General features: G+C 38.6%; 1 protein-coding gene across 4 annotated transcripts; it reads left to right on the top strand.

Annotated features, from left to right (window-relative positions):
- Positions 1–10400: 10400 nt before the first annotated feature.
- Stam (signal transducing adaptor molecule) lies at positions 10401–14570 on the top strand. 4 transcript variants are annotated; one of them, XM_078188568.1, is made up of 10 exons: positions 10401–10755; positions 11484–11644; positions 11919–12164; positions 12427–12502; positions 12583–12792; positions 12922–13041; positions 13112–13300; positions 13389–13615; positions 13673–13902; positions 14363–14570. In XM_078188568.1, exons 1-10 carry the CDS (start codon positions 10710–10712, stop codon positions 14475–14477), a joined length of 1620 nt encoding a protein of 539 aa, XP_078044694.1. In that variant the 5' UTR covers positions 10401–10709; the 3' UTR covers positions 14478–14570. The 4 variants fall into 4 exon arrangements, with proteins under 4 accessions (XP_078044694.1, XP_078044686.1, XP_078044711.1 ...); XM_078188560.1 differs by having other exon boundaries at positions 10410–10755; positions 14360–14570; XM_078188585.1 differs by having other exon boundaries at positions 10413–10755; positions 13685–13902.
- The last annotated feature ends 358 nt before the right edge of the window (positions 14571–14928 follow it).

Below are 14928 nucleotides of genomic sequence, written 5' to 3' on the forward strand. Positions count from 1 at the left end.
GTGAAACGGTTGATGGAAATTATATGGTCATTATATTATCAGCCTCGATACATTGACATTCTCCTTGACATTTCTGCGCGATGAAAACGATCGATCCGACTGTGCTAGATAATTATTCGATGATAAGAAATGTTTTTTCCGAAGATTAACATCCCCGTATGCATCTCACTAGCCGGTGCAAACACATCTAACTAAAACAGTTCTTATACCATTAAATAAATTACTCGAAATTGAACCTTTTCATCGCTGATACGGAAATTTCTGATAAATAAAGGAAGTGTTGCATGCGATGAGGTTTATGCGCCTATCACAACATCTATGGTCATCTTCTTGCGGAATCTTTCGGCACACAGTCCCATACCATAAGATTCACCACCGTGACATGTTAACATAGCTGTGCATATTTATTCGCGGACCTGTTTGCCACTGTCTTATTCATTTGTCAACAGAGAAAAATATAAAACTAAAAAAAATGTAAAAACTGAAAAAAATATAAAACTAAAAGAAATATAAAAACTGAAAGAGATATAAAATCTGTAAATAAAACTAGGTAATTACTGCAACGTACAGCGTTACCGCCTTTTGCTAAATACATCGCATACACACGACACGATCCATCTCCCGCCTACTTACGCAATGTACAGGAGGGAAGGTAAATATGAAATTTACATGCAACGCGGTTACTAAGTAGAAAGCAAAACAAAATGCTCGCCGGTGGTCGTTCATCGTACGCTTCCTATGATCCCGCGCCGAGGAATGGAATAAAAATCGTCGGGCGAGGCCGTAAATTATCTTCTCTTCCGTTCAACAGAGGATCCCGTGTGTCCGCGAGGCACCTCCCTCGGTCGATAAAAGAACAGCAAACGTCGCGTTCGAATATGCACGCGGCCATGTAATCTTTCACGGGTACACGTGAACGTGAACACGTTGGCTGGCGGAGGTCAACGGCGCGGAGAAATTCCACCGATACGATTACAAATGCAAATGCCACGGAATAACATTTCTCGCATAGTGTACTAATTCAATTTATTGACAACGACGTCGACGAATCGTTGTCGCGACGGACGCGATTAATCATTATGAAATCGTTGTGCGGTGCGCGTTTATCTGGACTCTTGGGTGAATTCGAAGACATTTTAAAAAATCATTCGCTAACAGCGGGCCTCGATTTTTCTAAAAATTAAATGAACAAACTTGTGAACAAGTTTCGAAAATGTTAAATTAAAGAAATGACGCTAGTTTAACACGTTTGTTGCTTAGCGTAGATCGGTCGAGTTTCTTACAGGCCCGAAATCTGATGGAACGCGTAAGATAAGGTTATACTTTACATATTAAATATAAATTAATGTACAATATATATTATAGCGTGCGAACTTTTACTATTCTTATTTTATATATTTTATATATGCTGCTACTTGTTCGATGAAATTTCTGTGCTACAAATGGGATTTTCAGAAATAATATAAATCAAATCAGTAAAATCCTATTAAAATTGAACAGGAAGATCGTCACCCATATGTGGGCTCCCAAAAAAAGCATACTTTGCATCGACGAACGTGTTAACAAAACACTCTTTCACCTAAGTAAACGAAAGATTGAACAGACGTATTTTGCAGCGTGTCTAGCAGCAAATTACCCGGCGTAAAGTGGGTTAAAAATAATAATGAATAACTGTCGTTGGTAAAGATTGGCATGCGCCGCGAGCGCGACAAGCGGTATTTATGTGGCGTACGAAAGAAATTCGCGCGGTAGTGGCCGCATTAACGAGGAACAAGGTGTCGAAAAGTTCGTGGGACACAGTGTCCTTCCATTTATAGTCGGTGTCGGGTCTGTCTCGGTGGCCACCGGGTATCAAATTCCATCGGAAAGTCCGCCGATGCTCGCAATTAAAATGGAAAGTAGAACGGGCGCCCCGAGATAAAACGCGCGCGCGAATCGTCGCGGGCACGATCTCGTAGCGACGACGACGTGTGCTCTCGGTACGGTTAATGGAGCACTATTGCGTGCGTCGACATCGATTTCCTTTCAATCTCCTTCACATCCTCTCGCGTCCACGTGTTCGCCGCGTTACGGTATCGTTGCGGTCCGCGCGATCCACCGATCCGCGATCCGCGATCGTCGCCGCTGCTTGTTGCAAAAGAAAGAGATCTACCCGGACCGAAACGGGCGGTAACACAACGCTCCGACGCGTCCCACGATCGTTGCGAACGCGCGCTGACATTTCTGCGACGTCGACGGCGCGGCGTGGGTACCCGATTCTTCCACTCGAAACGATCGGAAAATTAATTTTTTCGCTTCTTTCGATTAACCGCGTAGCTGCGTCGATATATTAGCTTGAGAAGAAAGAAATCCATTGTTTTTACGCGAGCTTCAAGACTTTATTTAACATGTTTCCGATTGTCCGATTTAGGTCAAATATGCACCGTTTTGTTCTAGAATTTGTTGCCATTTTAAAGGTACCTTCGTAATGCCTCTCTCGTAGAAGTCTATTTGAGCGAAAAACTCTTGCAATCGACTTTCACGATCTTCTCTCGATGCCAATTTCTTATCACTAAGGAAGTTTTGCAATGCAAGATAAACATGGTAGTCGCTTGGTGCCAGGTCTGGACTATATGGTGGATGCATCAAAACGGCCCAGTCGAGCTCCTGAATTTTCTGACGAGTCACTATAGACGCGTGTGGCCTGGCGTTGTCTTGATGGCACACAACACCTCTCCTGTTGGCCAATTCTGGCCGTTTCTGGTCAATCGCTAGCTTCAAACGGTCCAGTTGTTGACAGGAGAGATCCGAATTTAGTGTTTCGCCATATGGAAGCAACTCATAATAAATGATTCCTTTCCAGTCCCATCAAATGCACAGCAGAACCTTCTTGGCTGTTAGTCTTGGTTTAGCTACCGCCTGACCTGCTTCATCAGACTTTGACCATGAACGTTTTCGCACAATGTTGTCGTATGTGATCCATTTCTCATCCCCAGTCACCATGCGTTCAAGGAACGGGTCAATCTCATTCCGTTTGGCCAAGACATCGCAGATGAAAATTAGAGCCATCATTATTTTTTGGGTTAACCCCTTGCCTCACGACTTGATTTCCAACTGTGCGGGCCCAAAGTCTGGTTTATGTTTGGCCCAGTAACCTTGCGACGCCTCTGAGGCAACTTTTTCATATTTTGTCCGATAGACTTACGACGCCTCTGAGGCGTCATTGTAAGCTAAGGGGTTAATTGATGTGGCATCCAAACGTCGAGCTTCTTTTCTTCGCGAGCGAGAAATCTCGCGATCCGTCTTTTACGCGTTAATAAATAATTGCATGTCCAGACGTCGCTAGCAAAGAACAAACGCCTGTCGGCTTCTGTCCCGCAGGTATCCAAAATCGGCGCGACACACGAGACAACGAGAATGGAAATAACTTTATCGAGGAGATGGCATCGGAATAGGGGGAGTGCCCTGCGTCCATCTCCTGCTCGCGGGAGGGCCCTGCCAGAACCGGTGTTGTCCTCCGGCATCGTCTCCATCCTCCGTATCCGTCCGAGGTGCAAAGGTCTCTCGAAGAATACCGGTATGCCCGACCTAAATGTATGCTGCATTGATACATCGGTACGTGTAATTGCAGAAAGAGGACACATTATGTAAGTTCGATGACATTGCCTCCGTTTGGGCACACGTGCCTTACTCTCTCTTCTTCTTCTTCTCTTTTCTTCGACCTTCTTCCGTTCCTCTTACGCCCGTGTTTACGCTTCGCTCGCGTTTTCGTTCGCGCTTCGCCTGGTGCCGGCTTCTTCGACCCGTTCCTTTCGCCGCGTACGCCCCGCACCGGCGAAAACAGTTCGCCAATTATTTTGCGGGATCGTCGGAACAGAATTATTTGCACCGTTGTCTTTGTTGTTGCGCCAAGTTTGTTTCATTAAATCGTGCGCCGTCGATGGAACGACGTTCAGACGCGGTGGTATATATTGCAAATCGAATTGATAGGAGTCCTCTATAACTAGCCTTTGCTAGTCGTGTTAACCCCTTGCCGTACTTTAACGAGTCAGACTTGTGACAAAGATTTCATGCAGGATCTTCTAGCAAATACGAATATTATTAATTTGTTTGCACTAAATTGCACTATTACGTCTTTCAGGACTACGCAGATTACTACTTTTTCGTGCTTAATTGTTTCCTTCATGGAATGAGATGATTCCAGTGTACCGATTATCCTGGTTTACTTTCATCCCCAAATTTCGATGACAGGGGATTCAAACTTTCTTTCGATTTAATAGAAATGACTGGCAGCCATATTTAGCGAATCGTGCACGAAACGATCACGTCACGAGTCTGACTCGTAATTATAATAATTGCACTATAGATAAAAGATGAAAATTCTTCTAGTTTTTGGCGTGGAAATACGACTTGGACGATGAGAGAATGGTTGACCGACGCGAACCATATAGCTTGCGGCGCTGTACAAGGCCTGTCGGCTAACAACTATATAATTCCTAAGAGTATGCAACCATCTGTAGTCTCCAGTCATCAATCAATCAACTAGTCGCATGCAGGAGCTACAAATTGTGTCGCATCGCGTGTTATTCATTACATTTTAGTTGGCCGATTAAGTTCTTTCGCGTACGCGTAACCGAATAATCGCGGTACGCGAAGAATCCGATTTGTTTAACTTTCCTTCCTTCTACGCACTAACGTAAAAGTAACGATACTTTCTATTTTGCCGTATGAACCGTTACATCGGGAGAGATATAGTTTCGTACGCCGCGAGGATCGTATCGTTTGTAATGTTTAGAGAGTAGTTTCCCATGAAAATGATGTGCTCTTATTTCAACGAATCACGGGGGAGAGAGGTAAAATAGGATTTTCCTTCCTGCAGCAAAAAGGCACGACAAAATGTAAGAAAAGAGTTAATCAATGAATTTTATCGAAAGCCATGTTTCACTGACGCCGACGTCGACGGATATTTCCAAAATTTTGTTCATTCGGATGAATCGTGTTACTAAAACAATTCATTCAAATGATCCGTTGCACGATCTTTCTTTCCCCTACGAAACATTATTATTACTATTATTGTTATTATTAATCTAGCGGGGTTAACTCCTTGCACTATTACAACGAGTCAGACTCGTGATACAGATTCAATGCTAGATCTAATAAATATGAATTTATTATATTTTTAATATTTATACGAATTTATTACTAATTTCTTCTACATCGAAGTAAAAATAAATTCTTCTGTTATCAAAGCTTAGAAAAAAAGTACATGAAGACAATGAAAGGAACAAAAATTGTCTGGTCCTTTTATTAAAAATATTATAGATAAATATGTGCTGATCGACGCAGCGTGAAAAGAATCGTAGTGCAAGGGGTTAACAGGATCAAATGCCTTTTGAAAACCCGTATAAATAGAATCGACTCGACGACCCTTAAATGCACGATTTAGCATAACATTGATCCAACTTGAAACACTATAAAACTTGATTCAGCCAATTCGTCAACTAGTTACGAATTTAAATAGCCGAGCTCTCTGCTCGCTCGCGTGTACGCGCATTGCTCTAGTTGCCTATAAAGAAGCGTTTACCGAATTCGAGAGGCCTGGGAAATGCTTAATTAGCAAGTTACAAATCGACATGCTCCGTCTAAGCATCCGTCGAGCATGAAACGCGCTCTCGGGTTCGAGCCCGCGGAGGGTAATTCGATGATCATCTGTGTCATTAGGAAAAAGGAGAGAGCGGTAACGTCCCCTCGGTAAACGTTCCTTGCGCAACCGGGCTCGCCGCAAATGTCGTCAAAACTGAAGCTGCAATTAAGCCGAGCAAAGGTGACTCTTATCGGTCTAATTAGCGAGTAACTGCATCATAATCCGTGCTCTACCCCGTTTACCGGGTATCCCCGCGTGGTCGATGCACGTCTAAGCTGTTCCGATTGCTTGACACAGTCGCGCGCGATTCATCAGCCTCGACGATCGCGAAAGCTTCTCTTCTTGCGACGAACACGTTTCCTCGGCCGATTATTACTTCAAATTCGCGAAAGACTTGTAACACTGTAATTCGTCCTCTTCGTCGCGACTCGGTTTTCGTAACGATTAATTCGTTGAATTGCAAAGAGCGCTCGCCGGGCTATAATTTTCCGACTGCGAGAGTTTTGGTCGGAGATTCCTCCGCCTGCGAGGACGAACAATAAAACTTGCGAATAAAATTAAGATTTCTGGCGTTCCTCGACGGACACCTTTTACCATACAGCCTTCTTCTTCTTCTTCTTCTTCTTCTCTTGTTATCCGACCACTTTATTCGTTTTCTTTGAATTCCTCTTCAAGGAGCGCTCGGCCCGATCGGCACGGTAAGGATCGTGCAGGATCGACGCTCGGAGTTGAACGACTTTATTGGCCCTATTAGACAAGCCGAGAGGCTCGGTGTCCGGCGGTCTCGAACTTTTACTTTCATGCAGAACGATTGAAAACGAGCGCATCCACTCGGCTGACGCAACGCTGGTCATCGATAAACATTTCCCTGTGCGCATTCCGAAGGATCGTGTCGCTCCACGGGAACGGTACCGTTTTCTGCGTGAAAGCAACACCGCGCGAGAGGTCGTCGTAAATCGTAACGATTCTCCGTTGGGAGCCGGCGAAAGGATGAGCAGAGGCTACGCAGCATCCAATTACGCGAAATGCACCTACGCGATCCTTTAAACGTTTGTCGACGAACGTCGATGCGTACCGCGTTCTAATTGATAAATCAAATAATTACTAATCTAATTATTTTATAAATGTTAAATAGTTAATGATCTAATTATTTAATAGATACTAAATAATTCATAACTTAATTGTTTAATAAATACTAAATAATTCATAATTTAATTATTTAATAAGTAGTAAATAATTAAATAATTAGTAAATTCAAAGTTAAGAATTTTCTGAAGCAGAATGGGTATTCGAGATAAGAAACGGAATTAATTGGTCCAACAATTTACGAGGCTAATCAAAAGCGACGATCAATTTAACAGTAGCTGCTACATTGCTTCTCTCGGATTTTCTAATCTAAGCCGCGGACATTTATTAACCCTTTACACTCTAATGTACGATGAGTCTGACAAGGAGACGTCGCACTTGTGGGGTCGCCAGTTCTATCCAAATCTTCTCTGTCTTGTTTTTTCTTTTTCTCTGGCTTCTTTAGCAATTTTCATTATTTATAAAAATACTTGGCCATTATTAAAAATTTTAAAAATTACCATACTATAATTTACAACAGCGTTTATAATCCCTGTCTCTGTTTTTATTCGATAACTTTCCGAAAAATTCAACGCAATAGGAGCAAGTGCGCTCAATTTCATAAAAATAAAATTAGTGAAATTATTGTATTTATTATGTAAGAATTTTATTATATATCGCGATCGTTTAGCGTCGCGTGAAGATTCGCAAGCGCCGATGGAAGATTCCGGGGATTCGTTTGTGCAAGAAATGAGTCATTTTTCGATTGGAATAACAAATGTTGGAATTGATCGAACGACGGTGATGTGAAACTGTATTCGCAGGACTTTAACGTTGCGAATTAATTCTACGTCTGAATAGGACGTGCGAAATGATGAACGCATTGTCGGATATATAGGTCAAGATCTCCAACAATGAATAAAGATTTAGAAAAGAACCGCTCTGTTCATTATTCAGCCATTACTAAATTCTTATTGAGAAAGGTCGGTGACTAGTCTTTCTCGCGATGGTGACGCGACCTCCATGTTGGAACGAGGCCGAAACGAAAATCGACGTTCCCTGACGATGAGAGAAAGTTGTTTTTGTCATTTCGATGTTCCAGATCACAATGGCTACGCGGCAGATTCCACGCCGATTACTAAATAATCTATATCCCGTTCGAACTAACGCCGATTTTTATCGCGAACGATCGGAGTAAATCGTGTCGAAATAAACGGAAATAATTCGTCGTTATTCTTGTCATCAGAAAAATTAGGTTAACTATATATTAGATAATTTATATAATATTTATAATATAGATATATATTAGATAATATATATATAATATTTGCAATATAGATATACAAGATTTATTTGGCCATACAGGCTGCACAAATCTCACACCAGTAATAATCTGAAATAAATTATTAGTTAATTAGAACATATCAGGGGTGACGGGGCGAAACAAGGAATCTAACACCAGCACAGGAGTGGCAAGCTAACCCGCACACGAGTGAAATTTCAAGAGGAAATTCAACGCTGAACAACCGAGTCACATCGGAAACCGAAGCAACATTGAAAAACCAAACGAAATCAAACAAACTTAAATTAAAAACCCTAACGACCTATAGACGCCTCAGGTATTACTTCGGGGACGCTACCTCCCCGTACTCGCTCACGGGCCCCTCCCATGGACGAGTCCCTGAAGGACCAACTTTCGGAGGAAAACCAAGTTCGACAATTTTTGAAGGAAAAATAATTCCCAATACTGATTTGAAGTATTAAAATTACGCATCCATCGATGAACGAAACGACGACATTCCTCAATATAAGCCTAATTTGAGAATCATACTATTTATTACAGCCTTATACACTACTTTACGATTTAGAAAAGAATTTGTAATCTGCAGCTATTAGCTCGATACAATTCTCGACTCAAAACACATTGCAATACGTAAGGTATCCTGAGTCGAGGATGATACCGATTGCCCGGGTCTCACCACGAGGAGGTTGCTGCTTCAGAGACCCACGAGAGAGTCAGCGCGATTAATTATATTTTCCATGTAGAGAGGAATAGAAAATCAATAGAAAATCATATTTTTTGTGTCATTGATTTATAAAATTTAAAGTTAAATATCTCAAATGAAACAGGACAGTACATTGTTAACGTTGGTATTAACTTAGTAGAAATCTCTATGACGAGCCAGACTCGTCAAAATACAGCAATGGGTTAACAATGCATATACGTAAGACATTGTACTCGTAATATTGAGAATGCTGCTTGTAAAAGAAGAGCGTGCGACTCACATTTTGATGTGACGTTGGCTCGGGAAGCAGTAGCAACAGCAAAGGAAGGCAGCAGAAGAAAAAGAAACAGCAACAAGAAGTGCAGATATGAGGCAACTTTTTGGAAAAATGACCAGAAGTAACCACTTGAATGATCACTGATAACCACTTGAATGACCACTGATAACCACTTGAATGACCATTAATATCCACTTAAATGACCATAACTGATCACTACGGTGGTCGCTAGTGAGCACAGGGTGGACCAAAGGTCAGCAGTGATCCATAGAAGTCCAGTGGTTGAAAGCACTTTTCGAGATCATTCGCGACGAGCACATTGCGAAATACGACTGCCTTCAACGACAAGGACGCGCTGACTAATTGAACAATAACATGCCGCCGAACGTTTACCTGAAAGTAACCGTCAACACTGATTTTCATATTGTGTATTATTCAACCGAATTTCTTTCACTAATAAATTTATTATTTCTGCCCTCTCAATAGTTATAACAATACCGTTTGTTAGAAATATGATCAAACATTCTCTCTTAGCTATTTAACTGATAAATTGAGAGATATTATCAAAATTGCAATTAGTTAAAATACAATAAAAAAGTATGTGTGAACCTCTTTATCTGAACCTGTAACAAAAACTTAAATAATGCATTCTTTTTTTAGATCTCAGCAACTTATATATGTATACTAAAGATTCCGAGGAATATTTTTTAGTAAACTAGTAAATGAATAAAAAGTTATTGCGTCTTAAAAGGTATCCGAATAATTAACATTATTTACTGTACAATATAAACCAAAGAAGTCTTTTCAGACAAGATATCGTGTTTATGAGAAACAGAGAAATCATGCTCGCTAGTATCGAATATCGAACGAAGTGACTAAGAAGAGTGTATGTTTCAAGTAATGTATTTTGCATCACCGACATTTCCATATTATTCTGCTTATTTTGTAACATGATATTGTAGCCGTCGACAAAGTGACATAAACCAGGTTGTTACGTTATGATCTTAAAGTGACTTTAAACAGGAATATATTATGAAAGGAACCTTGAAAATTGTTACTTAAAATTAAACAGAAATAAGCAGATGTAATTTAAATGTAACAAAAAAATAATTGAAAAATATTTCCCTATTATTTTCAATTTGTGTAAAGTACAAATTTGTACAATCTGCTTGTAATATGGTACTCTATTGTATTGTTAAATGACTCATCCCGTACAATGATAACTTTTTTAACTCGGTCTGTTTTACCATCGCTAGATAACAAAAACTCTCGCAGGAGGTCTTCGATAGAGTCACGAGATGACGGTTTTACGATTTCGTGGTATTGTACGATGTATCGATTGTCGATGTTCATTTCAATATTCCTCCATGAGAGACACAACTTGTCCAAATTTTGAACGGTTCTGAGTCATTTTCATTAACGTAATTTTCAAAGACGCAAAATTCTCGTTTATTACCGTCATCGGTTGATACGATACATCTACCAACCGTGCAGGTTTTATGATTTTCTTGTCGAGGTTGACATTGCACTCGAGACGATTCGATAGTATCGAGGTTTTTTGGCAGGTCGAAAGAAAGATGTCCATCGATGGTAGATTAGAATGTTATTAGTCATTCGTTCTCGCGTTTGTAAGTAAATATCAGCTGGATGTGCAGAGAAAAACAGAACTTGATTCCGTGGCAGCGTGTAACGGACATAATTGCTGGACGTGTTCATTTTGTCGAGTAGAGCGGGTAAAATGGGACGACTTTTCCCGACATCCTCGTCTTTCGACGCTGACGTCGGTGAGTGGTATACGTCTCCCTAGCCTTAATTCACTTAGAATCATCATCCTGCATAACTTAATCTTTCGCCATGGAAATTCATATTTCGTAGCTTATTGGTTCGATATTGGTTATTTCTCATCTAGCATGCTCGTTTTTATGTCCCAGACGTCAGAATTTCACGTCTGATGGATACATTAAACGGTTGTTGACATTTGACCTCCAATTAAGACACCAGATTTTGTAAATTACTTTATGTACCGTTTTACATTTCATCAGTCGATTGTATGAATCATACCTATCGAATTATTTGCAACAACGTAGGTTATATAGTAATATTTTACTTGTAATATTTTACCTGTAAAAAAAAAAAAGAACGTTTCATCATTGTATTTACAAGTATTCTACAGACATTATTAATGTAATAATTATTCTTAGGATCCTTTCCATGAGCAGTTAAACAGAATCTGCATTTAATTATGTACATTGTCTAAGTTTATCATATGCATTCGAAACAAACCAACAATTTTATCTATTCGTATTTGTAATGGTTGTCTTATGCTTCATTATAATCAATAATGAACATTATTGTTACAACAATGGTTCGATTTGTTACAGTTGGAATGAGTTTTATCTTTTACATAATGTAGACTATATTTTAAAATGATTTCTTCATTAAAGATTATTATTTAAGTTCAAGTATTTGTTGCTTTACATGTTATTCTTTATTAAACCTTTTTGTGCAATAGAAAAAGCAACCAATGAAAAGAATACCACTGAAGATTGGGGGAAAATAATGGATATTTGCGACAAAGTAGGAAATTCTCCGCAAAATGCAAAGGATTATCTAAAATCCATTGTTAAGAGACTAAATTCTCAAGACCCACATATTGTTGTGCAAGCATTAACAGTTAGTATATTTTGCAAATCATAGATAATTTACTTGCCAAACTAATTCGTATAAAAACTTTTGTAAACATAAAATTCTAAATTTGTTGTGATATTATTTTTATTTTTTAAACTTTAAATATCCAAAGCGAAATTTTTTTTCTTATGTACCTCAATTTAATTGTGCTAAAAATTAATTCAATCGTGACAGATGAAAGTTATACTATCTATATTACTGATAGTTTGGCAATGAGCATTTTCATGTCTTCAAACTGTAATATTTAATTTGTATTTAGTTATTGGATGCATGTGTCAGTAATTGTGGGAAAACGTTTCATCTGGAAATTGCATCAAGAGAATTTGAAACTGAAATGAGAAAACTCGTTAACCATACCCAACCAAAAATTGCAGAGAGAATAAAAGGGTTATTAAAAAAATGGGCTGAGGGCGATTTTAAATCTGATCCTCAATTGAATTTAATACCAAGTTTGTACAACAAACTAAAAAACGAAGGTTACGATTTTACTGTTATTTCAGATACGGTAAGACTTACGGTTTATAAGTTTCTTTTATCATAAATAATATATAACTGTATTCAGCCTCCGATTTGAATAGCAATTATTAAGATAGCATTATCTCATATTAATGTTCGTTTGTTTTTCCTGTAATCACGTGTCGAGCATACAATTATTTTACTGTGCAGCAGCTTTCACTTCCATATAATGTTACACTTTAGTTCATAGATTTGTTTTACAATAGAATATAATTTTAAAGTGTATATGTAAATCTATTGTAATCTTGTAGCCTAAACGTACAAGCGTACTAAGCAAAGATCCAAATGTAGTAACAAATTCACAGGAAGAAGAAGATATTGCAAAAGGTATTGTCATATGTTCAAAATCTTTGTTTGTATTTTTTTATAAAAATTTAAAAATTACGTTGTTTCCTTATTGTTTTTAGCTATTGAACTTTCGCTCAAAGATAGTAAAGCCCATAATCAAGCATCTTCTTCACACAGTTCGCCATCTTCTAAAAAGAGTACCAGTTTGTACCCAAGTGTAAACACAGCACTTAATACTTCCAGTAATCCCGAAGGCAGGAAGGTCCGTGCATTGTATGATTTCGAGGCAGCAGAAAATAATGAATTAACATTTTTCGCAGGAGAAATAAGTATGAGTTAACAATTTTTTCATAAACTTTTTCACAAGGAAACTGTACTTTAATTATAGTTAAAGAGAACCTAACTATAATGCATGTGTAATAGATTGATAAAAATTATCATTATGAATTAAATTTTAGTTAATCTTTTGGATGATTCTGATCCAAATTGGTGGAAAGGCAGTAATTATACAGGAGTAGGACTTTTCCCTTCTAATTTCGTTACTGCAGATTTATCTGTCGAACCTGAACAGTTTACAAGTAAGTTTTATCGCATTTTAAATTGTATATACTTGATAATGTAAGACTATAAAACAATCTTATGCAATAGAGTTAGAACACGGTAACAAAAAAATGGTTCAGTTTGCTGAAGAAGTAGAAGTGAAGACTTTGAAGAGAGAACCAGAAGTGATTGAGGTTGAAATAGATGAAGGGAAAATGGATAAACTTCTACATTTGTTACATGAAGCTGATCCTCAGTGTGATAATTCTGATCCGCAAGAAATGTTAGAGTTGGAAGGTAATTTTCATTTTACCTAATATGATTTATTTTAATAATTTAGAAATGGGTTGTAATCGTTTTTATGTAATACAATAATATTTTGCAGAACAAGTCACTGCAATGGGACCTTTAATTGATGCAGCATTAGAGAAAGTTGATAGAAGGCATGCACAGCTAACCCAACTCAGTTCTGATTTGGTGGACGCTCTTAATTTATATCATACACTGATGAGAGAACCTGCACCACCTACACCATCTAGTTATACACTCCCTAAGATGCCACCACATATGAGTCCTTATCAATTCCAGAATCATGGGCCACCACCTCCACATGTACGTATTCTATGCTTGTTACAATTATGTAAAGAACGATTGTCATATTTCAAACAGTATAATCAACAGATATATAATGGAGTACCTCCTCCTCATCCGTCTTCTTTTCCTGGGAGTAGTCCGTTAGGACCCTATAGTACTACAATCCCAACAAATGAGTATATGGGACCTACAAGTATGCCAAACATGACATTACCTCAGCATTTTGGACATGTACATCAGCATCCAGGACATCCTCAGGGTCCGCCTGTACTAGAGCAAAGTAGCCTTCCGTACTCTCATCAAGGGTATGTGTTAATTTAAATATTTTATCTGTGGCGACCCGTGCACGTGTACGCCGTCAAGGTGTCGCCGATTGTTTATATGAAGAACACTCGAGAGACGCGCCAGTCGCCGCCAGCGATAAGCGACGTCTGGAGTTTGTTGAAACAATCGACACACGACACTCACGAAAAAACGACGACGAACGACCAATAAATTCCTTCCACGACAAACTCGAGCATTTGATTCAGCCGCGTACCTACATATCAAGCATTCCTTTTTAACAAAAGCCTCTCAATACATTAGATAGATCGACAATTGTACTATATTAATGTTTTTTCTAGAAACTCATAAGATTTTCATAACTCTAATACAGAAGGAATTTATATTATTAATACATTAATATTAATTTCAATTAGTAATGCTGTAAAAATAACACGTTAGTTTTATAAAAGTAATTGGATATTTTATAATTTATTGCAGCAGGTACCCACCTCAGACTGGTTCCATGCCGACACCTTATGGTCCAGCGGGGCCTACAGGACCTTCGGTAAGCCAGCAATCACAGTATGCTCCACCAAATGGGCAGCATATGTTGTAAAGGATGCTATATGTTTCAAATTCACCCTGTACTCTAACTGAAACTGTACAATATTACCATATTATAATTATTTAAATAAACATACCCGAAGTAGCCAAAGATATTGGGCTTTTGATGGAAGTTTTGCATTCGAAACTTATCGTGTAAGCATGTTGCATAAACACGTTCGCGATTAAAAAGTACATTAGAGGAAGGCGATTTACTTTGTTAATCACTGACGATTGCAACTAGTGCTTTCTTTTTTATAAATTTCTTTCAAATTTACCGACACGTTTATTTGGCCAGTTCTTGGTATTATTACTTTCATTTGTGATTTATTATTACACGATATTAATTCCATACATTGTTGTATTTATCCAAATCTAATATTGAAATGAAAATGAATTGTACATCACGATCTTCTACTTATACACACCGATATGTAATGTTAAGTTCGTGGCCAAGCGTCGCG

The sequence above is a fragment of the Augochlora pura genome, chromosome 2 (assembly GCF_028453695.1).
Source record: "Augochlora pura isolate Apur16 chromosome 2, APUR_v2.2.1, whole genome shotgun sequence".
NCBI classification, from domain to species: domain Eukaryota; kingdom Metazoa; phylum Arthropoda; class Insecta; order Hymenoptera; family Halictidae; genus Augochlora; species Augochlora pura.

Coding starts and splice junctions, on each gene's coding strand:
- Stam (XM_078188560.1), top strand. CDS start 10,710: ATGGGACGACTTTTCCCGACATCCTCGTCTTTCGACGCTGACGTCG. Junction 11,645..11,918: donor TTGTTGTGCAAGCATTAACA/GTTAGTATATTT, acceptor ATTTGTATTTAG/TTATTGGATGCATGTGTCAG. Junction 12,793..12,921: donor ATTTTTCGCAGGAGAAATAA/GTATGAGTTAAC, acceptor ATTAAATTTTAG/TTAATCTTTTGGATGATTCT.